This window comes from Saimiri boliviensis, chromosome 13, assembly GCF_048565385.1.
Source record: "Saimiri boliviensis isolate mSaiBol1 chromosome 13, mSaiBol1.pri, whole genome shotgun sequence".
Classification (NCBI taxonomy): Eukaryota; Metazoa; Chordata; class Mammalia; order Primates; family Cebidae; genus Saimiri; species Saimiri boliviensis.
This window is the reverse complement of record NC_133461.1, coordinates 102,710,973-102,738,132: the sequence shown is the minus strand read 5'-3', so window position 1 is coordinate 102,738,132 and position 27,160 is coordinate 102,710,973. Positions and strand designations below refer to the sequence as shown.

Here is a 27,160-nt window from a genome sequence, read left to right as displayed (position 1 = left end):
ATATATATATATATATATATATATATATATATATATTCAAAGATTTCATTCCACTGTTCCTGTGCTCTACTGCTTCTGATGAGACTCACAGGTTTTTTCTGAGACAGAGTTTCACTCTTGTTGCCCAGGCTGGAGGGCACAATCTCAGCTCACTGCAACCTCAGACTCCTGGGTTCAAGTGATTCTCCTGCCTCAGCCTCCTGAGTAGCTGGGAGTACAGGCATGAACCACCATGCCCAGCTAATTTTCTGTATTTTTAGTAGAGATGGGGTTTCACCATGTTGACCAGGATGGTCTCAATCTCTTGACCTCGTGATCCACCCGCCTCGACCTCCCAAAGTGCTGGGATTACAGGCTTGAGCCACCGCGCCCGGCCGCAACTCCATGTTGGTCAGGCTCGTCTCAAACCCCTGACCTCAGGTGATCTGCCCATCTCTGCCTCCCAAAGTGCTGGGACAGGCATAAGCCACTGTGCCCGGCCAAGAGTCAGCAGTTTTTAATAACACCGTTCCTCTGTATGTGCTTTTATTCTCTGGCTGCTTTAAATATTTTCTCTTGGCCAGGCATGATGGCTCATGCTTATAATCCTAGCATTTTGGGAGGCCCAGGTGGGAGAATTGCTTGAGGCTAGGAGTTTGACACCAGCCTGAGCCACATAGCAAAACCTTGTCTCTACAAAAAAAGTAAATATTAGCCAAGCATGGTGGCATGTCCCTTTAGTCCCAGCTACTTGGGGGGCTGAGGCAGGAGGATTTCTTTTTTTTTTTTTTTTTTTTTGAGACGGAGTTTCGCTCTTGTCACCCAGGCTGGAGTGCAATGGCGCGATCTCGGCTCACCGCAACCTCCGCCTCCTGGGTTCAGGCAATTCTCCTGCCTCAGCCTCCTGAGTAGCTGGGATTACAGGCATGCGCCACCATGCCCAGCTAGTTTTTTTTGTATTTTTAGTAGAGACGGGGTTTCACCATGTTGACCAGGATGGTCTCGATCTGTTGACCTTTTGATCCACCCGCCTCGGCCTCCCAAAGTGCTGGGATTACAGGCTTGAGCCACCGCGCCCAGCCAAGGATTTCTTGAACCTAGAAAGTCAAGTCTGCAGTGAGCTATGAGCATGCCACTGCACTCTGGCCTGGGCAACAGAGCAAAACCCTGTCTAAAAAAAAAAATTAAAATTAAAAAATGTCTCTTTATTCCTGATTTTCAGCAGTTTGAGTAGGAGGTACATATGTGCGATTTTTGTTTGTATTTATCCTCAAAGTTTTTTTTTGAGTGTCCACTTTCATGTGTGTTAGAACATTTGATATTTTCCAATATGCCCACATGAAGTTCCATTTATTTTTCTAATGTATTTTTTTCTTTATTCTTTAGTTTGGATAGACTCTTTCGATTTGTCTTCAAGTTTACTGACTTATTTTTTCATTTCCAATGTGCCATTAAATTTATTCAGTAAGTATTTTATTTCATCTATTGTAGTTTTCAATTTTAGAATTTCCATTTGTTCTTTTATTGTAACTCCCAATTCACCACTGAGATTCCCTCTTTTGTCACTCATTATGACCCTATTTTTTTTAGTTCTTTGAACATATTTTATATCATATTTTAGTATTTGTCTGCAAATATATAGGTCACCTCTGGATTAATTTCTATTGCCTAATTTTTTTCTTGACAATGGGTCACCTTGTTTTTTTTTTTTTTTACCTATAGTTAATTTTTGATTTTCGATTATGTGTCAAAATAAGTGTGTCAATGACATGCGTTAGACTATGGAATCTGTTATTCACCCCTGAAGAACATTAATTTTTGGTCAAACATACAGTTCAGTCAGTCACCAGCTGATCCTCTGGAACTTGTCTTGACCATATTTTACGATTTGTTACGGCAAATCTGTGAAAAGCTCAGGCCCTCTAACTTCGTGGCACTCAACCTTCAAACTCAGATTTATTTCAGGGCTTGGCTTTAGTTATTTTGTTTGTTTTTTAGGGCGGATCTATATTAGGACATACTCTAGGGTGTAGTCCTTACTCCTAAAGCACAGCTTCTGTCATGTCTCAGTCTGATGCCTGAGATATTAACAAAGTGTTAATGACATCCCCATTCTGGCTGGTCTGGATCTCCAATATCCCCAGGGCTTCTTTATTTCCTATTCTGTTCAATTCCTAACCCCTTATCAACCTCTCTGGTAATCCTACACAGTCTTACTGTGCACATGCAGCCAAAGCCTTATCCAAGACCCCATGGGTGATCCAAGCCTACAACTGTAGGGCCCCTTCCCTGCACATCTGTCTCTTCTTCACAATGCCTTGCCCTTCAGATTCCAGTTGCTTCCGCTACCCCCAACTCTGAACTCTGATTTCCCAGCTCAGCAAAGGGTCATCTCCTAGTAGGCCATCTCTAGGCACAAGTCTCTCTCTTTCTGTGGCCAACTTCCATTTCTCCTCCATATCCTCTGTTATCCTGGATGGGTCAAGTTCACAAATTAGATCATGAACCACCTGTACATACCAAACTATCATGGACGTTAGCTCCTTGCTGATCAGAGTTCTGCATACTTCTTACTCCCATACACTCCACTAATTCTGCTTCTCAACTGTCTATTCCTCAGCTCCCTGCTCATTCTTTTCTTCTTCAACACACGCTTTTCGTCACCTTACTTTCTTTCCTAGGATATTAAAATAGAATAAAGTACAGTCATTACTATATTTTAAAAATTAAAATTTTTTAAAAAAATTTCTTGTTTCTTGGGCCATATGAGTATGCATGGGTGTTCCTGCATGTGCTGATAAGAGTGTATGTGGCATATTTTCTGTAGAATGAAGTTGGAAGAATAAGGCTGGAAGATAGTGGGAGAGAACTACCTTTGCTAAGCATTGACTCTGAGTCCAGGCATAAAATATGCTCTTTACATAGAAATCGGATTCAATCTTCACTGTTCCCCTTTGAAGCAAGGATTCTTACTTTCATTTTTCAGAAAGAAAACTGAGGCTCAATGAGGCAAAGGTAACATGTTCAAGGCCACACAGCTGATAAGCAACAGAGCAAGGATTTGTGAATCCAAAATATCTGAGAGGCCTCTGCCTCTCAAAGTGTTGGGAGTACTAGCATGAGCCACCATGCCTGGCCTAGATTAAGGTTTTCTGATTGACAGACTTAAGTTATTATCTGAAGACCTGGAGTCAATACAAAGGAGTGTCTGGGTTAAGATAAGCGATTGTGCAGGCCAAGGTTGTTAGTATGTAGATCAAACTTCCAGGCAATAGGCTTCAGAGAGAATAGACCAGGCGTCCCCAAACTTTTTACACAGGGGGCCAGTTCACGGTCCCTCAGACCGTCGGGGGGCCGCCACATGCTGTGCTCCTCTCACTGACGACCAATGAAAGAGGTGCCCCTTCCTGAGGTGCAACGGGGGGCCGGATAAATGGCCTCAGGGGGCCACATGCAGCCTGCGTGCTGTAGTTTGGGGACGCCTGGAATAGACTGTAAACGTTTCTTACCAGACTAAAAAAGATATTAGACTTTTAGTTAATTCTCTCCGGGATCAGGGAAATATCTGGAAAGGGAAGAGGATTCTCTACAGAATGTAAATTTTTCCCCACAAGAGACAGCTTTAGCAGGATCATTTCAAAATGCGTAGCAGAAGTATATTTGAGGGTAAAATACGTTGATTTATTTCAGGACCTGCTATCACATGATGTATCTTATTGCTATGACTAGTCTGTCCTATAATGTTTAAGATCTCTGTTTTAATGTTGATGCTGGTGGTTGTGCTTGAATTCCAAAGGGAGGAGGGCATAGTGAGGTATGTCCAACTCCCCATCATGGCTAACCTGGTTTTTCAGGTGAATTTTGGAATGCCGTCGGCTGAGAGGAGGGGTCCATCCCTTTGTTTGGAATTTTATTTTAGGTTTACAGAATGAAGGACAGGAGATACAGAGGGAAGGAGACTCATGGTCTGGCATTGTCTTATGGGAATTGCTGGATCTTAGAGGTCCATTACAACCTCCTACCTGAAACCTGAGTGATCTGGGAGGCTTTGTGATCAGGCACTGGTGAATGATAAAGGTGGGAGAACGTAGTTGAGAGGATTGGAGGTTTGAGTTATTAAAAGGTGCAGAAAGGGAATCATAGGACCCACAAGGAAATGGGCCCAAGGTCTGGGAGAAAAAGGGATTGAGGATGAAGTCAGGAGGAAGAACAGAACTCCCAGGTGACAAAAGGGCTATTTGTGCGCTGAAATTTACAGGAATTGCCAGGGGTTGGATTAAGGCAGAGGAGGGAGGAACTTCCCAGAAGAGACAGCAATTTAGTGAGTGCAACCGGCCTGCCCTGGCTCTTCAGGGGCTGCCATCGTGACTTATAATCAGGATGAAACAAGTGGTCAGGCTGGAAACATTGGTTTGTTAGGAAAGTATATTGAAATGAACATGATGTCATGACAAGCACAAAAAGAAGGGAATCAGTTTGAAAAACAGAAGAAAGTAAAAGGAAGTAAGAATCTCTCTAAGATTCTGCCACTCTGGCCAAGGAAGTAAGATGAGGGTTGGAGTGGGAACCAGATGTGTGGGCCCTAGAAAGTCATGCTTCCTAATGAGGACTGTTGAGTTCTTAGGCTTTCCCCAAACTGGATGACATGTAAATACTACCTTGTTTTGGAAAGGAAGCCTGCCTTGTTTACTTTGTAATATTTTATTTTATTTTTTATTTATTTATTTTTTTGAGACAGAGTTTTGCTCTTGTTACCCAGGCTGGAGTGCAATGGCACGATCTCGGCTCACCACAACCTCCGCCTCCTGGGTTCAAGCAATTCTCCTGCCTCAGCCTCCCAAGCAGGTGGGACTACAGGCGTGTGCCACCATGCCTAGCTAATTTTGTTTTTGTATTTTTAGGAGAGACGGGGTTTCACCATGTTGACCAGAATGGTCTCGATCTCTTGACCTCGTGATCCACCGCCTCGGCCTCCCAAAGTACTGGGATTACAGGCGTGAGCCACCGTGCCCGGCTTACCTTTTTATATTTTAAAATATAAATGATTGCTTAACACTTTCACAAAATTCCAAAGGGGCAGAAGAGTAGACAGGGAAAAGTTAATCTCCTTTCTACCTCTGATCTTCAGTTCCTTTTTCCAAAAGCAGCTATTATCAGGCTTTTATGGATCTTTCCAAAGGTCATCTCAGCATTTAAAAACATCTATGCATATGGCCTGGCATGGTAGCTTATGCCTATAATCCCAACACATTGGAAATCTTAAGGTGGGAGGATCACTTGACGCTGGGAGGTCGAGACTAGCCTAGGTAATATACAGAGACCTCGTCTCCACAGAAAATTAAAACATTAGCCAGAGCCGGGCGCAGTGGTTCAAGCCTGTAATCCCAGCACTTTGGGAGGCCGAGGCGGGTGGATCACGAGGTCGAGAGATAGAGACCATCCTGGTCAACATGGTGAAACCCCGTCTCTACTAAAATGCAAAAAACTAGCTGGGCATGGTGGCGCGTGCCTGTAATCCCAGCTACTTAGGAGGCTGTGGCAGGAGAACTGCCTGAGCCCAGGAGGCGGAGGTTGCAGTGAGCCGAGATCGCACCATTGCACTCCAGCCTGGGTAACAAGAGCGAAACTCCGTCTCAAAACAAACAAACAAACAAACAAACAAACAAAAACATTAGCCAGGCACGGTGGTATAATGCCTACAGCCAGGCTGAAGTGGGAGGATCCCTTGAGCCCAGGAGTTTGAGGTCACAGTGAGTTATGATTTTGCCATTGCACTACAGCCTGGGTGACAGAACAAGACCCTCTCTTGTAAAAAAAAATTTTTTTTAACTGTATATATTTATACTTTTTACACAAATGATGGCTCTTCTGCACACTAGTCTTTAAAATCTTCTGATTTTTCAATGCATTTTTGAAATTATCCTTCTCAGTACAGAGAGAGCTGCCTTAACTACTTTTTAATAGCCACATAATTTTCCATGTTACAGATGCATCACAATTTAGGTAGCCTCATTTTAATGGAAATTCAGGTTACTTTACAATCTTTTGCTATTACAGGCTGCTTCAATAAACATCCTTGAACATACATCTTGTCATGTGTGTGAGAGAAAGAGGGAGACAGAGAGGCAGAGAGAGACAGAACCAGGGAATGAGAGAGAGAAGACGTGAAGATGCAGTCAAAGGCACGAGCGTTTTGAGACATGGAGAATCTTTGCCCCCCTTCTTAAAATGCATAGAGGCTGCTCATGTGCTGACGAGGTGGGGCTGGCCTGTGAACTCCCTGACTGATGGGAAGAAACCATCAGAGATCCCAAGAAATACGCTTGTTTGTTTCAGTTCTTGAGACAATATGGTGAAGCATGGGGGTGAGTAATTCCTATATTTTATCCCAGAGAGTCAAGATCAGAAGGGGCTAGAAATTCCAAAGTAACACAGTGACTTCTGATCAGTCTTTCAAGTACTGGAAAAGGTAGCCTCTCTGGATAACAGATACAGATCTTTGGTCTCTAGAAGTTGCTTTTTTTAAAAAAAATCTTCATTGTATTTATTTATTTTGTTAGAGATGGGGTCTTGCTATGTTGTCCAAGCTAGTCTTGAACTCCTGGCCTCAAGCAATCCTCCTGGTTCAGCTTTTTAAAGTGCTGAGATTATTGGCTTGAGCCACTGTGCCCAGCCTAGAAGGCAGTTGTGCTCACGATAAATACATAACCACCTTTCCGGTCCACACTGATCTTTGGGATGGACCCAGGATCCTCTGCTGGGTCCGGCCCAGCCAAAGCACAGCTGAGAGAACCCCCAGACCTCCCATTCCACCAAGTTCTGTGAGGACCTGGGGCCCTTCGAGCGCCCAGCTGGGCCATCCCCAAACACACGGTTCCCAGATTCTAGAGCAATTAGGTGTTTTCTCGGCGCCTGCACACCCAACATCCAAACAGAAGAGCACTGTGTTTTCAAAGACAGGGCGTTGGTAATCCTGTCCTCCCACCTGGATCTGCCCTCTGTGCTGTGGGAAGATCAATCATGAGATATGAGTGGGTCACAGCTCAGTGCATTCCCAGCATGCGCTGGGTCACTGGCTTAGCTTGGAACTGGCTCAGGATAGTCACACTTTTCATCAGCTGCTCCTGTTTCCCTTCCTCGTGCCTCTTCCTTGGGAGCTAACTTTTTGATTTTTTGTACAAACAGAATCTCACTATGTCGCCCAAGCTGGTCTTGAACTTCTAGGCTCAAGAGATCCTTCTACCCTAAGCCTCCCAAAGTGCTGGGATTACAAGTGTGAATCACTGCACCTGGCAGCTTTTTAATCAAGGACTCGCAAGTTTTTTTCCTTTATATTTACGTGTTGCTTTCTACCCACCTTTCCCCTGATTCCCCATCATAAGTCACCGCTGACCACCTATCCTGAATACAACAAATCATTCCCTCCTGAAGATGGAAATAATTGTATAGTGCAAACCGTATACAGGCCACTAATTACAGGGACAAAGACTGGTTACAGAATCCAGTTCTGTTTATCATTTTTCATGAGAATACTCAAAATACAGGAGACATTTAATAAATATTTTTGAATAGTTGAAAGTTTCTTGGAACAGCTCCTACTATTCCTGTCCAAAATGTTCTTCCTCTTGGCTAAAGAAGCCATCAGGTTCCTAGTTCTTTCTTGCTTTTCTTTCTTCTTTTTTTTTTTGAGATGGAGTTTCACTCTTGTTGCCCAGGCTGGAGTGCAGTGGCTCGATCCGGGCTCACTACAACCTCTGCCTCCCAGGTTCAACCAATTCTTTCACCTCAACCTCCTGAGTAGCTGAGATTACAAGCACCTGCCACCACACCCAGCTAATTTTTGTATTTTTAGTAGAGATGGGGTTTCACCAGGTTGGCCAGGCTGGACTTGAACTCCTGTCCTCAGGTGGTCCAACTGCCACGGCCTCCCAAAGTGCTGGGATTACAGGCACTGGCCACCATGCCCAGCCTGCTTTTCTTTTTCTAAGATAAGCATCCTCTGGCCCTCTTGGGCCAGACACCAGAGAGTCAGTCCCTCTGTACCTTTTACCATTTATTTTTCTTTACCGAAATTTGTAAGACCTCCAGTTCAATGCTGACTAAGTGGTGAAAGCAGGCAGACTTCTGTCTTGTTCCTGATTCTAAAGACAATGCATTCTCTCCCTGCCTTCCTTCCTCCCTCTTTCTCTCTGCCTTTCCCATTTTCATTTTCTCTCTCTCCTCTCTCTCTCTTTCTTATTCTCTCTTCTCAACTCTCCCTCCACCCAGGGTCTTTTATTAACTAATATCCTGCAGGATTGAGGAAGCAGTCTGGTTAGAGGCGGGGAAGTATGGCCGTATTCAGGGACTCTAATGTTGGCATGGGGCGCTGTGCCTCTACTTTCTCATGGTGCTCCTGTCTGAGGTAGGGTCTTCTCTCCTATGCAGACAAATGGCCACAAGAGCTCCAGGCTTTCATTCTTCTAACTTAGCAACCCAGAGAAGAGAAAGGGCCTCTTTTCTAATACTGCCAGCAAAAGTCTGGGCGTGGACACTCTTTGGCTAATTAGTTCAGCCTGGGTAAAAAGGCTGTTCCTGCAATCAAGGTGGTATTATCGTTGGTCAGACCTGAGTCACCTGCCTATCCCCGGGGGAAAGTGGTTGGTGAGGTCAGCCTCATTTGAACCATATGAAGTTATTAAAGGTATTTATTCCAAAGAAAATAGGTGTGTTGTTCACACTGAGGCCTGTCGAGAGATGGGCAAGGAGAGGGCAGGCCTCAGGAAGAACAGTTAATGGATACTGGGCTTAATCTCTAGTGATGGGTTGATCTGTGCACCAAACCGCCATGGCACATGTTTACCTGTGTATCAAACCTGCACATCCTGCCCGTGTACCCCGAACTTAAAAGTTAAAGAAAAACAGAAAAATAGGGCTGTTGTTACCTGAAGAAGAGGGTATGGATACTCGCAAACTAACACAACAGCAACTGGCTATAGCAGCATCTGAGCTGGGTTTGCAGGATAGACAGGATTTAAACCTGGAGCGCCGAAGAACAAGGAAGAAATAAACAGTACCTGCAGAAGCCGGGGAGCGGCGGTGTAGACGGTTGAACCAGCAGCCTGGACCCCCCCCAGGAGGCCCCACGATGGTGAATAGAGAAGCCTGTGTCCTCCCTGTTTCTTACTAAAACGTTTGTTTGTAGTACTATAATTTTGTCTTTAAAGTTTACATACATACACACATGGATGTGTGTATGTATTTTTTTTAAAGAGACAGAGTCTCACTCTGTCGCCCAGGCCCGAGTGCAGTGGCACAATCATAGCTCACTGCAGCCTCAGCCTCCCAGGCTCTAGCAGTCCGCCCACCTCACTTTCCTAAGTAGCTAGGACTACTACAGGTGTGCGCCACTACACCTGGCTATTTTTTTTTTCCTTTTTTGTTGAGAAGGGGCTCTCCCTGTGTTGCCCAGGCTAGTCTCAAACTCCTGGGGTCAAGGAATCCTCCCACTTCAGCCTCTCAAAGTGCTGGAATTACAGGCATGAGCCACTGCACCCAGCAACAGTAATTTCTTTTTTTTTTTTTTTTTTTAATTTTAAAAATATTTTACTTACTTTTTTTTTTTTTTTTGCATTAACGGAACAAATAAACACAAGTTCTGCCGCCGCACAAGGATTTAACAGCTCTTCAATGAGCTACGCAGCGGGCTCAGAACTAAACCCACTAACGAGCAAAACCAGACTCCAGTTCTTCATCGAAAGGTGCTGGTGGAGGCTGTCAGATGCCTTCCATTATAGATCCCCAGGCCGATGGCCGGCAGCTGAGAGAGCAGCAGAGACGGGAAGAAAAACCTTCAGAAATTCTGAGAGAATATGCCCCCTTTCTTCATGATGCTCGTGTTCCTCATGCTGAAACAATCATTTCTTAACAAGATCTAATAATAAAATCTACATTCACATTCTAGCATTTTCTAAAAAAAAAAAAAAGCTTTCATTTATAAGTTGGTTTGTTTAAGATTCAAACACTGTCCTCACTTTGCCTTTGGTTGATGTATCTCAAGTCCTCTTTTGGCAATAAACTTTTATTTCAGGATTAACTTTAAGTCTCTTTTAATCTTTAATATTCTCTGCACTTGTTTTCCCCTCACTCCATGTGTTTATTTGTTGGAGAAGCTGGGTTTGACTGGCCATCACCTCCCCCGGTCATCAAAAAGTGTGCTATTTAACATGTTTCTTTGGAGCTCTTGCCTGTAAACTGAAGGCAGCTCTAGACTCTAGACTCTTGATCACACTCAGGGTCAATTTTCTTTTGTTTTCTTTCTTTTTTTGGCAAGTCAACTTCGCAGGTGGTGGTGTATCGTTTCCATTGCATCATAACAGGGGACACGTCGTGTCTGGTTCTCTTAAATGGAATACTTTCACGTCTTCAGCTTTCTGAAAGGTGTGGGCATTTTGGGTACATACTATTTATTAGATCTCAAAGTTCCTAGTTTCATAAGACTTTTCACAAATTGTAAGTGGAGGCTTAATATACTAAATGCCCTTTCTGCTTCCATTTAGGTATTTTCTGTATTTTCTTTTCTGCTTTGGATAACAGGACTTTCTGTCCTCATAAATTAAGTTAGGAGATGAGCCCTGTTCTTTTCAGTTCTTAGGAAGAGTGTGTGTTGGATTGGAATTTTGACTTTTTTGAGTGTTTTGGTAGAATTTGCCTGTAGGTCTCTTTCTATGTGGGCCTTGTGTTTTCCTTGTGGGAATATTTGAAACCACTGATTCAGTTTCTTTAATGATTTCAGACTATTCAGGTTTTCTACTTCTTAAGTCAGTTTTGGTGACTTATGTTTTCCTATGAATTTGTTTGTTCCATCTAAGTTTTCAAAATTATTGGGATCAAATTTTCAAAATATTTCCTTTTAATGTCCTTGCTAATATTCTGTATTTATGCCTTCTGTCATTTTCTTGATCGATATTGCTTAGTGTTTGTTGCTGTTACCTGAAGAAGAGGGTGAGGAACTTTGGGCTTTAATGGCTCTCCCCATTCTAAACTTCCCTTTTTCCATTTCGCCGATTTCTACCCTTTATTATTTCCTTTCTACTTTCTTTTTTTTTTTTTTTTTTTTTTGAGACGGAGTTTCGCTCTTGTTACCCAGGCTGGAGTGCAATGGCGCGATCTCGGCTCACCGCAACCTCCGCCTCCTGGGCTCAGGCAATTCTCCTGCCTCAGCCTCCTGAGTAGCTGGGATTACAGGCACGTGCCACCATGCCCAGCTAACTTTTTTTTTGTATCTTTAGTAGAGACGGGGTTTCACCATGTTGACCAGGATGGTCTCGATCTCTCAATCTTGTGATCCACCCGCCTCGGCCTCACAAAGTGCTGGGATTACAGGCTTGAGCCACCGCGCCCGGCTTCCTTTCTACTTTCTTTGTGTGTGTTCTGGTACACTTCTTTAAACTTTTTTTTAAACATTAATTGAAAATTTTTTTTTAAGGTAAAGGATCTCGCTATGTTGCCCAGGCTGGAGCATAGTGACTATTCACAGATGCCATCGGAGTTCACTGCAGCCTCAAATTCCTGGGCTCAAGTAGATACTCCTGCTTCAGCTTCTTGAGTAGCTGGGGCTATAGGTGACATTGCATCTGACCAAACTTCTTAAGTTGAACACTTAGTTCGTTTATTTTAGTTTTTCTTCTTTTTCTTTTCTTTTTTTCTTTTTTTTTTTTTTTTTTTTTTTTTTGACATAGCCTTGCTTTCTTGCCCAGGCTGGAGTGCAGTGGCGCAATCATAGTTCACTGTAACTTTGAACTCCTGAGCTCAAGAGATCCTCCTCCCTCAGCCTCCCAAGTAGCTGGGACTATAGGTATGTACTGCCATGCCTAGCTAATTATTAGTATTAATTTTTTTTTTTGTAGAGACAGGATCTCCCTATGTTACCCAGGCTGGTCTAGAACTCTGGCTTCAAGTGATCCTCTTGCCTGAGCCTTCCAGAGTGCTGGGATTACAGGCATGGGCGATGGCGCCTAGACTTCTTTTTCTAATATAGATGTTCAAGGCTATCAATTTTCTCTCCAATTGCTGCCTCAGCTACATTCCTCAACTTATTTTCATTATAAAACAGTTTGAAAATGTTCTCTATATTTATTTAAACTAATTTTTATTGCTTCTTTTTTTGGCTCAGAAGCATTTGAAACTGAATTTCTTTTTTTTTTATGACGTTTCAAAAACTGAATTTTACTTTATATTCAGTGAAATGCACAGGTCATGTGTATTGTTTGATAAGTTTTGCCAAATGCAGATACCTGTTTAAATCACACATCTGTTAATATAGAGACCATTTTCATATCAGCAAAAACATATTTTTTTCTATCAGTTCTTGCCCTTCCCTGCACGACCTGAGGCAGGGTCTCTTGATTTTTAGCATCACAGAGTAGCTTTGTCTTTCATAAAATTTAATATAAATGGAATCATGCTGTATGATTCTTTCTGTGTATAGCTTCTTTTCTTCATTACATTGTTTCTGAGGTTTTTTTTCATGCCTTTTACTGTTGTTCTCCTCCGTCCTCTATTTCTTCTTCTTCTTCTAGTCCTCCTCCTCCTCTTTCTTCATAGTGTCACATTTCATGAAAATACCACAATGTACTTACCCGTTCTCCTGTTGATGGATACATGGGCTGTTTCCAGTTTGAGGCAAACATGGGTAAAGTTGGTATGAGTGTTTTTGTACGAGTGTTTCTGTAGACTGTGTTTTTCTTTCTCTTGGGCAAATACCTGGGAGTGGAAATGCTGAGTCATCTGGTAAATGGGTGTTTGCCTTCATAAGAAGCCAAACAGTCTTCCAAAGAGATTCTACCATTTTATACTCCTAGCAGGAAAATCCTAATATTTGACATTTTATGCCTTTTTAAATTATTCTAGTTAGTAAAATATTGAAGTTGTTTTTAAATCAGTTTTATCATTTTGATAATGTACAATTTACATAGAAAAAAGGCACACATATTATTGCGCAAAATTTGGCAAGTCTCGACAAATGCACACACCTGTGTGTATAGCCACCATCCCAATCAAGATATAGAACATTTCTCTTGCCTCAGAAGATTTCCTTATGCATCTTTACAGTCAATTACACCCACTTCTGCCTTAGGTAACAATCTCATTTCTACCACTCTAGATTGGCTTTGCCTGTTCCAGAATTTTCCATAAATGGAATTACAGATGATGTACCCTTTTTTTGTATGGCTTCTCTCAGCACAGCTTTTCAGAGATTCATCCATATTTTTGTGTCTAACATAATTTATTCCTTTTGACTGTGGGTATGCCAGAAATTATTTATTCAATTCTCCTGATGATTGACTTTTTTTTTTTTTTTTTTTTAGTTTCTGGCTAATTATAAGCAAATCTATGAATACTCTTGTACAATAATTTCTTGGAGCTATGTTTTTATTTCTCTTGGGTAAATTTCTAGGAGTAGAACAGCTAGACTATATGACAGGCATTTGTTTAGCTTTTTAAGAAACTACCAAATTGTTTTTCAAAGTAGTTATCTATCAATACCTGTGAAAAGAAGGGACGAGGAAAACCAAAGAAAAAAAATAAAACAAAATGGTTACATAATTTTCTATTCCCAACAACAGCATATGAGAGTTTCAGTTGCTTTACATCCTTGCCAACACTTGGTATGGTTTTCTTAATTTTAATGATTCTATTCTGAGTGTAATGGTTTAATTTGTGTTTCCTTGATCACTTGGTAATTGTTAATGTTGACCATCTTTTCACATGCTACATATTCTTCTATGACGTATCTGTTTAAACATTTCACCAGTTTTTGTGGACCATCTTCTTATTAATGAGAAGTAAGAGATATTTACATATCCTTTTTATAAATTTTGTCAAATATTTTCTCCTAATGTATAACAGATCATGTTATTTACTTAAACAGACCTATTATTAATAAGCAGATTTTACTTCTAATAAAATCCAGCTTATCAATTTTTTATGGTTAATGTTTTTCTTGTTTTAGCTAAGAAATCTTTGCCATTCCAAGTTCATGACGGTATTTTCCTTTATCTAGAGGCTCTGTAGTTTTAACTTTTATATTTAGGTCTTGATCCATCTCAGATTAATTTTTGTGTATATTATGAGGTGAGCATCAAGATACATTTTTTTCCCATACAGATATATCCAATTGTCCCAGCTCCATTTTTTTTTTTTTTAGAATTTTTTCCCATTCATTTCTTCTAGTGCCTTTGTGAAAATGCAATTGGCTATTTATTGTTAAATTCATTTCTGACTCTACTGTTTTATTTGACTCTCTGGCTATCTTTACATTAATACCACACTGTCTTGATTATATTATCTTTATAGTAACCAGCAATGTAAGTCCTCCAAATGGGTTCTTTTTTTCAAGATATTTTTGATTTATTTTTCTATTATTATTTTATGTCCTTTGCATTTTCATGTACATTTTATCATCAGCTTCTCAATATCTACCAAAAAAACAAAAATCAAAACAACATATGCTGGAATGTTGTTTGAGATTACATTGACTATAGATCAATTTGGGTATAGAGACAGATCATCCATGACCACGGTATGTTGCTCCATTTAGTTTGGCTTTCAAAAATTTCTTTCAGCAGTGCTTTCAAACTTTATAGGTAGAGATTTGTTTATTTTATCTTCTGAGGCAGGATCTCAGCCTATTGCCCAGGCTGGAGTGAAGTGACATGATCTTGGCTTACTGAAGCCTTGACCTCCTGAGCTCAAGCAATCGTCTTGTCCAGAGTAGCTGGGGCTACAGGTGCGTGCCACCACACCTGGCTGTTTTTTTTAAGAGATAAAGTCTCACTATGTTGCCCTGGCAGGTCTTAAACTCCGGGCCTCAAGTGATCCTCCTGCCTCAGCTTTCCAAAATGTTGGGATTATGGGAGTCAGCCACTGTACCCAGCCTGTATGTAGAGATTTTAAACAAATTTTGTCAAATGTCTTACCAAGTATTTTATGTTCTTTCCTGATCGTGTAAATGAGAGTTCTTGAATTTCATTTTTAAGTTTTTTATAGCTAGTATATAGAGGTACAATTTACTTTTATATAATGACCTTGTAGACTTTGATCAAAGTTTATATTTGATGAAAAGTGAGGTTTTTTTGGTAAGTTCCTTAGGAATATCTTGATTTGTAAGAAGAGACAATTTTACTTCTTCTTTTCCAGTTTTTATAAATTATCTTTACCTGCCGTATTTCACAGGATCAGACTTCTAATACAATGTTGGTTGCAAAGTGGTGAGAGTCCATACTCTTGCCTTGATTTTGGAGAGAAGCATTTGGTCTTTCACCTTTAAGTGTGATGTTAATTAAAGGTTTTTCTTAAGACGATTTTGTCAAAGTTTAAAGTTTCCTTTCATTCCTAGTCTGCTGAGGGTTTTAACTATAAAATGCTAAATTTTAACAATTATTTTTTCTGCAGTTATTGAGATGATCAAATTATTTTTCTCCTTAACTCTGTACATATGGTAAACTATATTGATTGATTTTCAAAATGTGTAACTAACCTAGCATTCTTGTGGTACGTCCCACTTAGCCATGATATATTATCTTCCTTATGATGGCTAGATTTGATTTGCTGGCTGCTAATTAAATTTGTTAAGAATTTTTGCATTTCTGTTCATGAGAATTATTTGTCTATGATCTTATTTTCTTTTTTTTTTTTTTTTTTTTTTTTTTTTTTTTTTTTGAGACAGAGTTTCACTCTTGTTACCCAGGCTGGAGTGCAATGGCGCGATCTCGGCTCATCGCAACCTCCGCCTCCTGGGTTCAGGCAATTCTCCTGCCTCAGCCTCCTGAGTAGCTGGGATTACAGGCACGCGCCACCATGCCCAGCTAATTTTTTGTATTTTTTTAGTAGAGACGGGGTTTCACCAAGTTGACCAGGATGGTCTCGATCTCTTGACCTCGTGATCCACCCGCCTCGGCCTCCCAAAGTGCTGGGATTACAGGCTTGAGCCACCGCGCCCGGCCGATCTTATTTTCTTGTACCTTACTGGTTCCCTACTCTTTTGAAAGAGTTTGTTTAATATTGGCGTTATTTCTTAAATGTTTGAAATAAATCAGTAATAAAACCATCTGGACTCAGAGTTTTCCTTAGGAAAAAGTTTTAAACTCTGAATTCAATTTTTAAAACATTAATGAAGCTTTTCTTTTTGTATTAGTTTCTGTAATTTTTATCTTTCAAAGAATTTGTCCATCTCATCTAGGTTATTGAGTTTGGTGATATAACCTTGTTCAAAATGTTTCTTTTTTAGCCTTCACTGTCTGTTGAATCTATAGTAATGCTCCTTTTTTTCATTACTGTTATTTCTTCCCTTTTTTGTATTGATCAGTTTATCTAGGGGTTTCTTAATTTTATTTACCTTTTTGAAGAACTGACTTTTCGTAATGTTGGTTTTCCTTATTTTCTGTTTTCTATTTTATTGATTCTGCCTTTAATCTTGTTTTCTACCTTCAATTTATTTGAAGTTTAAATTTCTTTTCTTTTTCTATCTCATTAAAGTGGGAATATATATGTTAATTTTTAAATCTTTCTTTTCTTACATATTCATTTAAAGCTCTAAATTTCCTAAGCATTTCTTTATCTGCATCCAACATATTTTGATATGTTATGTTTGCAATACTATTCAGTTCAAAATATTTTTTCATTTTCTCTGTGATTTTTTTTTCTTTCTGATCTATGGTTATTTAGAGGTTTTTATTTTTAATTTCTAAGAACTGTGGATTAAGAAAATGGAAGATTTCATGAATTTGCATGTCATCCTTGTACAAGGGTCAGGCTAAACTTCTCTGCATTATTTCAATATTAGTCTATGTGCTGCCGTAGAAAGTACTTGTGGATTTTACATGTATCTCTCATTTACTGATTTCTAATTTACTTCCATGTAGATAGAATATTGTCTGTGAAATTTAAGTCTTTTTAAAATGTTTTGAGACTTACCTTATGGCTCAGCACATGGTCTATTTTGGTTAATATCTGATGTGCCTTTGAAAATAACATATGCTCTGGAGTTGCTGGTTATTGCGTTCTGCAAACATCAATAAAGTTAAGTTAGTTGACCTAATTCATATCTTTGCAAATCTAATAGGTTTTTTTTGGTCTACTTGCCCTGTCACTTCCTGAGAGAGTAAGTTTTTGTTGTTGTTGTTGTTGAGACAGGGTCTCACTCTCTTGTTCAGGCTAGAGTATAGTGGTACAAACATGGCTCACCTCACTCTTGAACTCTTGGGCTCAAGTGATCCTCTCACCTCAGCCACCTGGGTAGTTGAGACTACAGGTGCATGCCAGCATGCCCAGCTAATTTTAAAATTCTTTGTAGCGATGAGGTCTTGCCATGATGCCCAGGTTGGTCTTGAACTCCTTGGCTCAAGTGATCCTCCTGCCTAGGCCTCCCAGAGTGACGGGATTACAGGTGTGAGCCACTGCATCTGGCCAAGAGAGTAATATTAAATCTCCAGCTGAATATCTGTCTCCTTCTCCCTTTAGTTTTGTCAGTTCTTACTTCAGGTATTTTGAAACTTTCTTACCTATTTATACATTTAAGACTTTTATATCATCTTAATAAATTGACTCTTTTAAACACGATAGTCTGCCTTATCTTGGAGTCTGCTTTCTCTTCTATTTAAATGCCCATTCCAGCTTTCTTATGATTAACATTTGTATGGTGTATTGATTCTATTTTTTAAAATTTCCCTAATTTTGGTTTTTATTTAAAACATGTTCTCTTTCAAATAACATATCATTAGGTCTTGCTTTTAAAACCCATGAGAGCTGGAAGAAGGAAGCCTATGGAGCTGAAATGGTGACAATGGTGGATGATGAGGAACAACCAAGTCCCAAGCTCTAAACCTGGGGAACGGTTTCGTCTAGGAGTTCAGAAAGAGAAGGGACCATCGTGTCACAAATCTGGGTAAAATCGTGTGCAGATTCCCTTTCTCCCTTTCCCTATGGGGAGCTGTGTTATCAGAAGGCAGAGTGTTGGGAGCAATAAAGTTGGGTTTGAGCAGTGGGGTCCAGATATTTTCATCACATCTCCCATTACTAAAATAAAAATTTAAATCATCTTCCTAATATATGTAAATTTATTTATTTATAAATTATTTTCATATACCATAATTGGCTAGTGTCTCAAGGAATAATATGCACTTAGGGTGATGCTTACTTACCATTAAGGACAGTAAACAAATTCATTTTCAAATTATATTCTTGGTCATCCTGAGCTTTATGGCTGGCTTCATAGCACATCCGACTATGTGAAAACAAAGTGTGACCTAGAATAGATGAAACACATTGAGATGTTCTAATACTTAATAGTTTGTTCCTCACGCCAGGAGATTTTGTTTGACACCTATGTTGAAGATCTTGGGCTTAGGGAAAAGGGAAGTCAGGGGGCCTGGCTGAGGTCGGCACCTGGCTTCCTTTAGAAGCTGCCAACTCTCCCAGCCAGAAGCACACTCCTGCTGCCACCTCCCGCGCTGCCTCAGCGGCGGTGTTAGTAACCAGGCAGCTGGAACAGGGAAACCCAGCAGCCCTCCGTGTGAAGCCTTGTCACAGCTTTGTCACTAGCTGGCTCTGGGACCTTGAGCAAGTCGATTCTGTGGATCTCAGCTATCTCAGATGCAAACACAGGTCTGATCTAATTTCCAATCCCACCTTTCTGTAAGAAGTAGCTCAGTGCAGTGGCTTCTAAAAACCCTGGGTTCAAAACCACTTCACATCTACGTGGTCTTGAGTGAATGAATTAGCTTTTCTGAGCCTTGTTTTCTGACCTATAAAATGCAAACACACTTTGCTTGTGAACATTACTTGAGATTATGTACATAAATAAAAAAACAATATTTTTGTTTGTCTCCTATCTCCTATACCTCTGGCTCTGTGGCTCTCAAGTTTTACATGGGGGATCAGAATCTCTGAGAAACTGGATAAAGTACATGTTCTGCCCCCCCGCCCCCCCACCACGCCCAGCCCTGCCCCATTCCTCCCATCCCACCGCATCCCTGATTCTGAATCAGAGCTTCTGGGGTAGAGGCCCACAATCTGCATGTATGCATGTATGTATGTATGTATGTATGTATGTATTAGTGATGGAGTCTCACTGTGTCGCCCAGGATGGAATGCGTGGTACAATCTCGGCTCACTGCAATTTCTGCTTCCCAGGCTCAAGCTATTCTCCTGCCTCAGCCTCCCGAGTAGCTGAGATTACAGGTGCGCGCTACCCTGCCCAGCTAATTCTTGTATTTTTGGTGGAGACAGGGTTTTACCATGTTGGCCAGGCTGGTCTTGAACTCCTCACCTTAGGTGATCCACCCACCTTGGCCTTCCAAAGTCCTAGGATTACATGCATGAGCCATGGCACCCGGCCCCACAATCTGCATTGAGGGACTCCTGCCTGGTTGCACTGCACCAGCCTGTGTACACAGCCTGCCACCCCAAGCACAGAGTCTTGCCCTTGGGAGGGTTCAAAAGAAAACAAAGGGCTAGACAGGAGAAGACAAGCAAAGCAAAGGGCCTGCACTCCTGTGGGCCAAGCAATCCCCAGGCAGGCTGCTCAGCGCACCACCCACGGGTCAAGGCTTGCCAGCCCTGCCCAGCCCTGCTGGAAAGTTCGCTGTGGTCAGACCATGTTTTCCAGCTCCCTGCTCTCCTTTCCTGTGGCTCTGTTTTGACAGGTGTATCCAGGGCTGGCGCAGCAGAAGTTGCCAGCTCAGCCCTGGCTAGGGACTAGTTGGAGGGAGGGCAGGAGGCTTGCCCAGCTCCCTATGCCGCCCAGAGTTGGAGAGGTGGTGAGGTCACAGGGGGAAAATGAGTGGCCCAGCCTGGGGATTTTAGAAGCACTCAAAGGACATGGCCCAGGTCTGTGGCTTCTAGCAAGCCCTGCTCTCCTTCGAAGGAGGCCCAGGAGTGACTTCAGGGCTTTGCAAGTCTGGCAGGGACTAAAATCCCCCTCATGCTGAAGGCTGAAATGCCACCGGCTGTTTGTTACCACTCAATGTGGGTTCAGACTTCGTCACCTTGGCCCTGGCACGTTCCAGAAAAGCAATCGAGCAGGGCAGGAGAAGGAGCACTTGGTTAGAAGGGCAGGACAGAGGAACACATGCCAGGCTCAATGGTGGCAAGGCCAGTCCACTCCCTCTGCTTTCTGATGAAGAAACTGAAGGTCAGAGAGGGCCAGTGCTAGGCCTAAGGTCCCCCAATGATGAAGGGCCAGCAGGGCAGAAGCACAAGCTGCCCAGTTCCCAGAAGGTTCCTCCATTGTGGGTCCCACCCACTCACCCAGTCTGAGGTGGGTTTCATCCATTCGCAAAATGTATGAATACAGTGATTCCCGGCATTTGCTTCAGGCTTTACAGTTCTGTCTATTCCCTTAAACCCCCGGGGCTTAAGCAGTACCTAGGGCTGTCCAGATACTCCGAAGGGCCACGTTTAATACTAAGAGCAGTTTGATATAGGGCAAGGAATGGGATTAGGGCAGGAACACCTCCCAAGGAATATGTGGTAGGAGGCTTCCTGAGGACCCTCACCAATAGGGAGAGTAGCCTTAGAACTGGATCTCCTGCTAGCCAGAGACACCAGGCTGCAGTCCCAGTTCCCGATGTGCAGCAAACCCCTCAACTGCTCAATCCTTGGTTTGCTCTTTGGGAAATAAAGGAGTTGAGCCTCAGATCCGCCAGGTCCCTCCCAGCTCTCACAGGTCAGGGAGTGTGAAATGAGACACACAGGGATCTGGCCACTCACCTGCAGAGGAGCGCGGAGCACACCCACTGTGGCCCAGGAAGCTCTTCACCCATGTCATGAGGACCGCTGCAACAATGGCTGATATTTATGGTGTGTTGAACATTCTCAGGTGCTGTGGACATCTCAGGTGTCAGTGGGGAGGCGGGACCTCATGCCACACACCACAGAGGAAGCGATGAGATCCAGGTGTGGCAGCCATGCTTGGCCCCATCCTCACTCCCCTGCCCTTTTGCTCATTTCAAATGAGCACCAACCCACTAAAAAACACCCAAAAACAAAAAACAGGGCTTGGCGTGGTGGTTCACGTCTGTAATCCCAGCACTTTGAGAGGCCAAGGTGGACAGAGCATCTGAGGTTGGGAGTTCAAGACCAGCCTCACCAATACGGAGAAACCCCGTCTCTACTAAAAATACAAAATTAGCCGGGTGTGGTGGCAGGCACCTGTAATCCCAGCTACTCGGGAGGCTGAGGCAGGAGAATCGCTTGAACCCAGGAGGCAGAGGTGGCGGTGAGCTAAGATCGCGCCACTGCACTTCAGCCTGGGCAACAAGAGGGAAACTCCGTCTCAAAACCAAAAGCCAATAAACAAACAACAGGGCCCCAATCTTGCTCTAGGTTACATTTTGCCAGCCAGTGAGGCTGCTGTGGCGAGTCACAGGGGACCTGGCTGTCCTCTTCCGTAATCTGCACTGGAACCTGCCCAGGCCCCTCGGGGCAGGTCTGGCCTGGTCTTTACCTCCTTTCCTGTTCTATCTCCTTGTCTTGGAGACAAAAGCCAGAATCAGGAGGTGTCACTCACATGTCCGGGCCTGCCCTGTTTTCCAATCTTGTTTTAGCCAAAGAGCTCCAGGTCCAGGCTGCAAGACGCACTGGGCTTCCCATTTCCCGCTCTCTCTGAGAAATTCCCTCAGACGCTTCTGGTTCTGGGCCGAGCTCAGTGTTTCTAAAACGGGGCTAGGCTCTGAATTTCTAGGGGACCCTCGTCACTGGTTCCCCTTCAGAGGCCGACCTGGAGAGCAGCCCTGAAGGTGTCATGCCCCCAAGTCAGGCAGGAAGGACTCAAAGCCACCTCACTCCTGGAAACAGCTCTTTACTGATTCAGTAATACTAGGCAGCATGGTATTATCATACATGCACAGAAGCGTTAAATGGCCATGGGGTGTGCGGTGCAAACCAGTTGCACGTCCGGGACACTCGGGAAGGTGCGGAAAGGCTTTGTGGGGGAGGGTCTGGTCTCTGGGTCCGTGCTGGGGATGAGATAACTCTGTGCCCTCAACCCGGGGGGTCTAAATCTGTTTGAACATAAAAGCAAAGCAGCTTGAGAGCGAGTGTAACCAACAGGAGACCGCCACCCTGCAGTGTGACTTCCCAGCGCCCCTCTCTGCCAGTGTGTACAGGAAGTCGGTGGGGGCCAAGGAGTGACGACAGAGGGGCTTCTGTGCGTGCCCAGGCCCTTCCCGCTTCTAGTCCAGCTGGCTGCCCATGCAGAGAGGGCTCGGGCCGTGGTGGGTCCTGGTGGGACCAGGTCAGCATGCAGCTGTGATCAGGAGAGCCGGGTGCAGGAGGCCATAGCTGCCCGGTTTCAAGGGGTCGGCCCTCCTGCAGCCTGTTCCCCCCACCCCGGCCACCCCAGAGGGAATGGGAAATGGGACAGGCCAACCTCAGGGACAGCAAGGGAGGCAGCTGTGCAGAGGGAACCTTCTGGCCTGCCTGTCTCCCATCTCCACTCAGGCCCAGTGCCCCAGGGCCTGCAGAGTGCCCCAGTGCAGATGAAGCTCCTGCTTGGATTCCTTCTGCGCTGCTCCTGGGGGGCAGAGGCAAGGATGAAGCGAGGAGTTTTCTGGACATGTGAAGAAATGACTGTTGAACTTCTCCGGGGCCGCTGTGTGCAAGGCCAGGGAAGGTGGGTCTCATAGCTCCACTGTGCTGTGACAGGCTGGGACAGCTCCGGATACCCTGTTCCCCTGATGATAGGGAGGGTCTTGTAGTTGCCAGATCCGCTTTGCCTCTGGAGTTCTGGCTGTCATGCCCCACCTGCAAAGGTTTCCTCGGGGCTCTTCAGCCCTGGGAAATTGCTGGCCGGCATGGGTGCCCAGAGACAGATGTGAGACCTTCCTCCCGAGGTAGCCGCCTCCCTGGCAGGCTCAGTCACAGGAGAGGGGGCTCTTCCTCTTCCCTCTCCTCCCGCCCAGTCAGGGAAACCCAGTTGGCCCCCCTGGCCAGCAGAAAAATCTGTGTGTGCACATGTCTCTCTATATTTGTATGCATATATGTGTGCATGTGCATGCGTGTGTCTGTGTACACGTGTATGTGCACGTGTGCCTGCATGTGTCTGCGAGCGTGTGTGCTGGCATGTATGTGTGCATGTGTGTGCCTGTGTGTAGGTGTGCCTGCATGTGTATGTGTGCCTGTGTGTGCTTGCATGTATGCATGTGCATGCATGTGTGCCTGCGTGTGTATGTATGTGTGCATGTGCATGTGCATGCGTGTGTGTGTGTGCCTTCATGTGTATGTGTCTACGTGTGCGCATGAGTGTACCTGCATGTGTGCACCTGTGTGCCTGCACGCGTATGTGTGCACAAGTGTGTATGTGCAGGTGTGTGTGAGCAGGGACTGCTTTCCTATGATACAGTCACTCTGGGGGAGGCCAAAGCTACGGGGCCAGCCCTGGGGAACCCCCCTCACTGGAATCAGAGGACCACAGCTGTCTGCAGGTGAGGCTTTCCGGGGCCTAAATCTGCTCTCTGCCCCTCCAGCATTCTTTGGGACATTGTCTGCTCCAGAGCCCTCCTCAGTAGAAGCTCTGGCTTCCTGGCGGACCTGGAGGCCCAGGGAGGCCCGGGGGACCCTGGATCCCCGGTTCACCCTTAGGCCCCATGGCTCCCCGCTGGCCTGGTGACCCTGTCTTCCCTGCAATCCCCGGGTTTCCCTGAGGCCCTGAGGGCCCTGGAGACCCCGGGGGCCCTTCCGGACCTGGGGGCCCCAAGTCCCCTTTCAGGCCTGGCTGTCCTCTCGGTCCTCCAGTTCCAAAGCTACCCTTTGAGCCTTTGAGGCCTGGGAACCCTCGAGGGCCAACGGGGCCCCTTTTTCCCACAGGTCCGGTCTCTCCGGGTTGCCCCTGAGGACCCTGGGGTCCTGGGGGTCCCAAGCCACCGGGATCTCCCTTCGGGCCTCTGCCACCAACAGGCCCTTTCACGCCCATGTCTCCTTTGAGTCCTCTTGGTCCTGGAGGGCCAGGGGCACCTGGGGTTGGAGAGAAGACGGAAGAGGTCAGTCTGTGAGAGGCTCCCCACCTGAGGCTCGCCCACAGTGACAGCCCAACATTGGACAAGCCCAGCGGACACTCGTTTCTCCCTGCACACATTCAGGTTAGGGACCGAGGGGCTGGCCAGCTTCGAGAAGGGGCCAAGGTGGTCCAGGATGGCCTGTCCTGCTCTGAGGCCAGTCTGACCTCCTGTACCTTCTTATGCGTGGTCTTTGACTGCTGTATGCACCCCCACCCCACCCTCATGACTTCTCAGACATTTGGGAACAGCGTTGGAGTCAGGTGACACAGAGAAGAAAGCCAAGAGAGTGGGGCATGAGAAATAGGTGTGCCCCAGTGTGAGTAAGCGGGCACAGTGACAGCCCAGAGAAAGGTCAGTTCCTCCGGAAGCCCACCCTCATCACGCCAGCCTCTTTTGCTGAGCTCTTAAGGCTACTATGTTGTGAGTCTTTCTCTGATGCATAGAAAGAGAAGTCAGAGCACAGTGAAAGCAAACACGGAGTACCTGTCTGGTGGGCCTGCTAGACTGTGCAGCCCAGGAAGACGGCAGGAGCCGTGGCTCACAGCCCAGCCCTGGACACAGAGCCTGGCATGTGGTCAGGAAAACTCAGCATGTGCTTGAAGAGGGTGATTCATCAAGCAGCTGTGGACTCTCCTACGAGCCAGGCTCTGCATAAGGGCCTGTAGGATAGGCCAGGATAAAGATAGGGCCCTTCCTTAAGAAGCTCAGTCTAGCACCCAGGACAGAGGTCTGATGAGCTCACGTCCTTCTGGCTGTGTGGGTCTGACAGTTTCCACCTCTCACAGTTGTGCCAACCCTGAGGACACAAGGCAGAAAGTGGGCCTCTGTGGGGAAGGGATCCTGCGTGCTGGGAGCTGGAAACCCTCCACTGCCATATCCAGTTCTGTGGCACAGGCCCCTTCATCCTGGCTGACGTGACCTGAGCCCTCTGCTGTCCCCCTCTGTTTTCTTCCCAGAATGTTTCTAAGTGGAGCCGCATCAGTAAATACATCCTCTATTATGACCTAAACTGGAAACCAGAGCCCAGACAGAGCCAGCCCCACCAGAGCCAATAAAAACCTTCCAGTCCATTCCCTGCCACTGCCTGCCCTTGCCCACCCCTGCCATGGGGATGTGGCCCTGCATGGCTCACGTGGCCCGCCAGCAGCGAGGCTGAGATTCCACTGTCAAGTGAGCCAGGCATGAGGGGTGGCCAGCAGCAGTGGCAGCAGCCTGGTCTCAGAGAAGCCGGTAGGCAGGAGGTGCCCTAGGTCTGCAGGAGCCCCTGGCAGCTCGGCAGCTAGCGTGCCACAGGCCCAGGCTGATGCCTGCACAGGAGCCGCCTCCCCGGCCTGGCAGGACCGGCAGCAGCGTGTCTTCACCCTACCTCCGCTCCTGGCGCCTGGGCCAGCTGAGGTTGGGCAAAGCAGAGAGCCAGGCAGAGGCAGAGGCCCCCGAGGCTGTACTGGCAACATCGCCCCGTTCCACAACTCAGATTTCATCCCCAAGACTGCAAGCTCACTCAGCTTCCAAGGGCCCTGCAGCTCCGTGACTCCTTTTCCTGGAAGAGGAGGAGGACACCCCAGAGCCCTTTTCTAAAGAGTGCTTCGGGGTCCCCACTGAGCGAGAAGGGGACTCAGAAGGCTGCCTTCCTCAGGTGAGCGGGGCCCGCCTGCACTCTGGGCCGCCGTGAGTCATGCAGGCAAAGGACTGTAGCAGGCGTGACCTGGTCTGGCTAGGCAGGAAGTCAACAGCCATAGTTTAGTGGTTAGTGTGGGGGCAAGGAATGCGGGCAGAGGCTGACCAAGGCGCCTCCAGGCCGGGGTGCCACTGACCCTGCCAGTACAAGGCAGGGGTGAGGGGCAGAGGAGAGGAGGGCTACTGGCTGCTCTGAGCTGAAGCAAGGCACCTCAGCCACGAGGGAGGCACGGGCAGCAGTGGCTGAGGTGTGGGGCTGGGAGCGGAGTCCTGGAGTCCCGCGGAGGTGGAGGGCGGCCATGATTACTCAGGAAGCCACAGGCTATAATCAGGCTCTCCAGGCCCATTAGGGTCCAGCCACAGCTGACCTCACGTCTGGGACCCTGGGGTGGCCGACTCTGTGCTCTGCGATTGGGATAGGGAGGAGGGTGGGGTGAGCAGAGTACCCAGTGTCTCGGTCATCAGCCCTGCCCACCCATGGGAGGGGCGGTGCCTGTCCCAGGAAGAGCCCACTGTACATCTCATGGTCAGAGGCAACTGGCCGGCTTACAAGGACAGAAGAAAACCAAACAAAGGGGTGCCTCTTGGGGGACAGGCCTGGGACCCTGGGAGGCACACTGACGTGGACATCGGGCGCCCAGCGTTTGAGTGCCAGCTCTCATATTAGCAAAGCGGGTGGCTGGGGCTCAGGCTCCCCTCCGCTCCACGAGAATACTGGCCTGGCTCAGGGACTCTCAAACCTGCTCACTGCCAACTGAGGGCTGTTAAAAACATGCCCATGAGACACAGGGAGGGGAGCACTACACACTGGGGTCTGTTGGGGGGAAACAGAGGAGGGACAGCGGCGGGTGGGGAGTTGGGGAGAGCGAGCATGGGGAGAAATGCCAGATATAGGTGAAGGGGAGGAAGGACGCAAATCACACTGCCATGTGTGTACCTATGCAACAATCCTGCATGCTCTTCACATGTACCCCAAAACCTAAAATGCAGTAAATAAAATTCTAAAAAAATAAAACAAAACGAAACAAAATGTGCCCATGGGCTTCTACTTCTGCTCAGGGTGGATGAGTCTATGACTGACTCCTCCTCCCACGGAGAACAGACAGAGCTGCTAGAGAAAGACCAAAACATCTTTCTGGAGGCGTTGGAGGGATACCAAGACCAAGATCCTGGAGAAGAGAGGCCTCGTTGAAGTCAGCCTGACATCTTTTCCTCTCCAGGCATTTGTGGATTCCTAATTGGTTTGGGCAGAGAGGCTTAGAAACCAACGCATGGCTGCAGCTCTTAGGCTGAGAAGCTGAGTGGAGTTTTCAGCAGCTCTCAGGGCTGAGAGAACAAAAACCAGGCCAGGGCCACCGAACCCTCTCCACTGCCACCTCCCCAGGTAGCTCCTTGGCTGTGAACAACAGAACGATAGGACAGTCTCTGCTTTTTCTCCCTCACATGTAAACTCCTGAACAGGTCAG

At 45.7% G+C, this 27,160-nt stretch overlaps 1 protein-coding gene, 1 long non-coding RNA gene and 1 other non-coding gene across 3 annotated transcripts in view; all 3 read right to left on the bottom strand.

Moving 5' to 3' along the window:
* Positions 1–244: 244 nt before the first annotated feature.
* LOC141580873 (uncharacterized) lies at positions 245–18,921 on the bottom strand. Its single transcript, XR_012513280.1, has 2 exons — positions 18,162–18,921; positions 245–17,423 (listed from the first exon to the last, which is right to left on the bottom strand). It is a non-coding gene; the product is annotated as an uncharacterized LOC141580873 (long non-coding RNA).
* LOC120360645 (U6 spliceosomal RNA) lies at positions 16,722–16,828 on the bottom strand. The gene has a single exon (XR_005577096.1). It is a non-coding gene; the product is annotated as a U6 spliceosomal RNA (small nuclear RNA).
* A 2,883-nt stretch (positions 18,922–21,804) lies between the features above and the next one.
* SCARA3 (scavenger receptor class A member 3) overlaps positions 21,805–27,160 on the bottom strand; it is a 37,903-nt gene continuing 32,547 nt past the window's right edge. Inside the window, exon 6 of the mRNA XM_039460999.2 lies at positions 21,805–23,973. Within this exon, the coding sequence (XP_039316933.1) occupies positions 23,522–23,973 (452 nt within the window). The 3' untranslated portion in view covers positions 21,805–23,521. The remainder of the gene's footprint in view (positions 23,974–27,160) is intronic.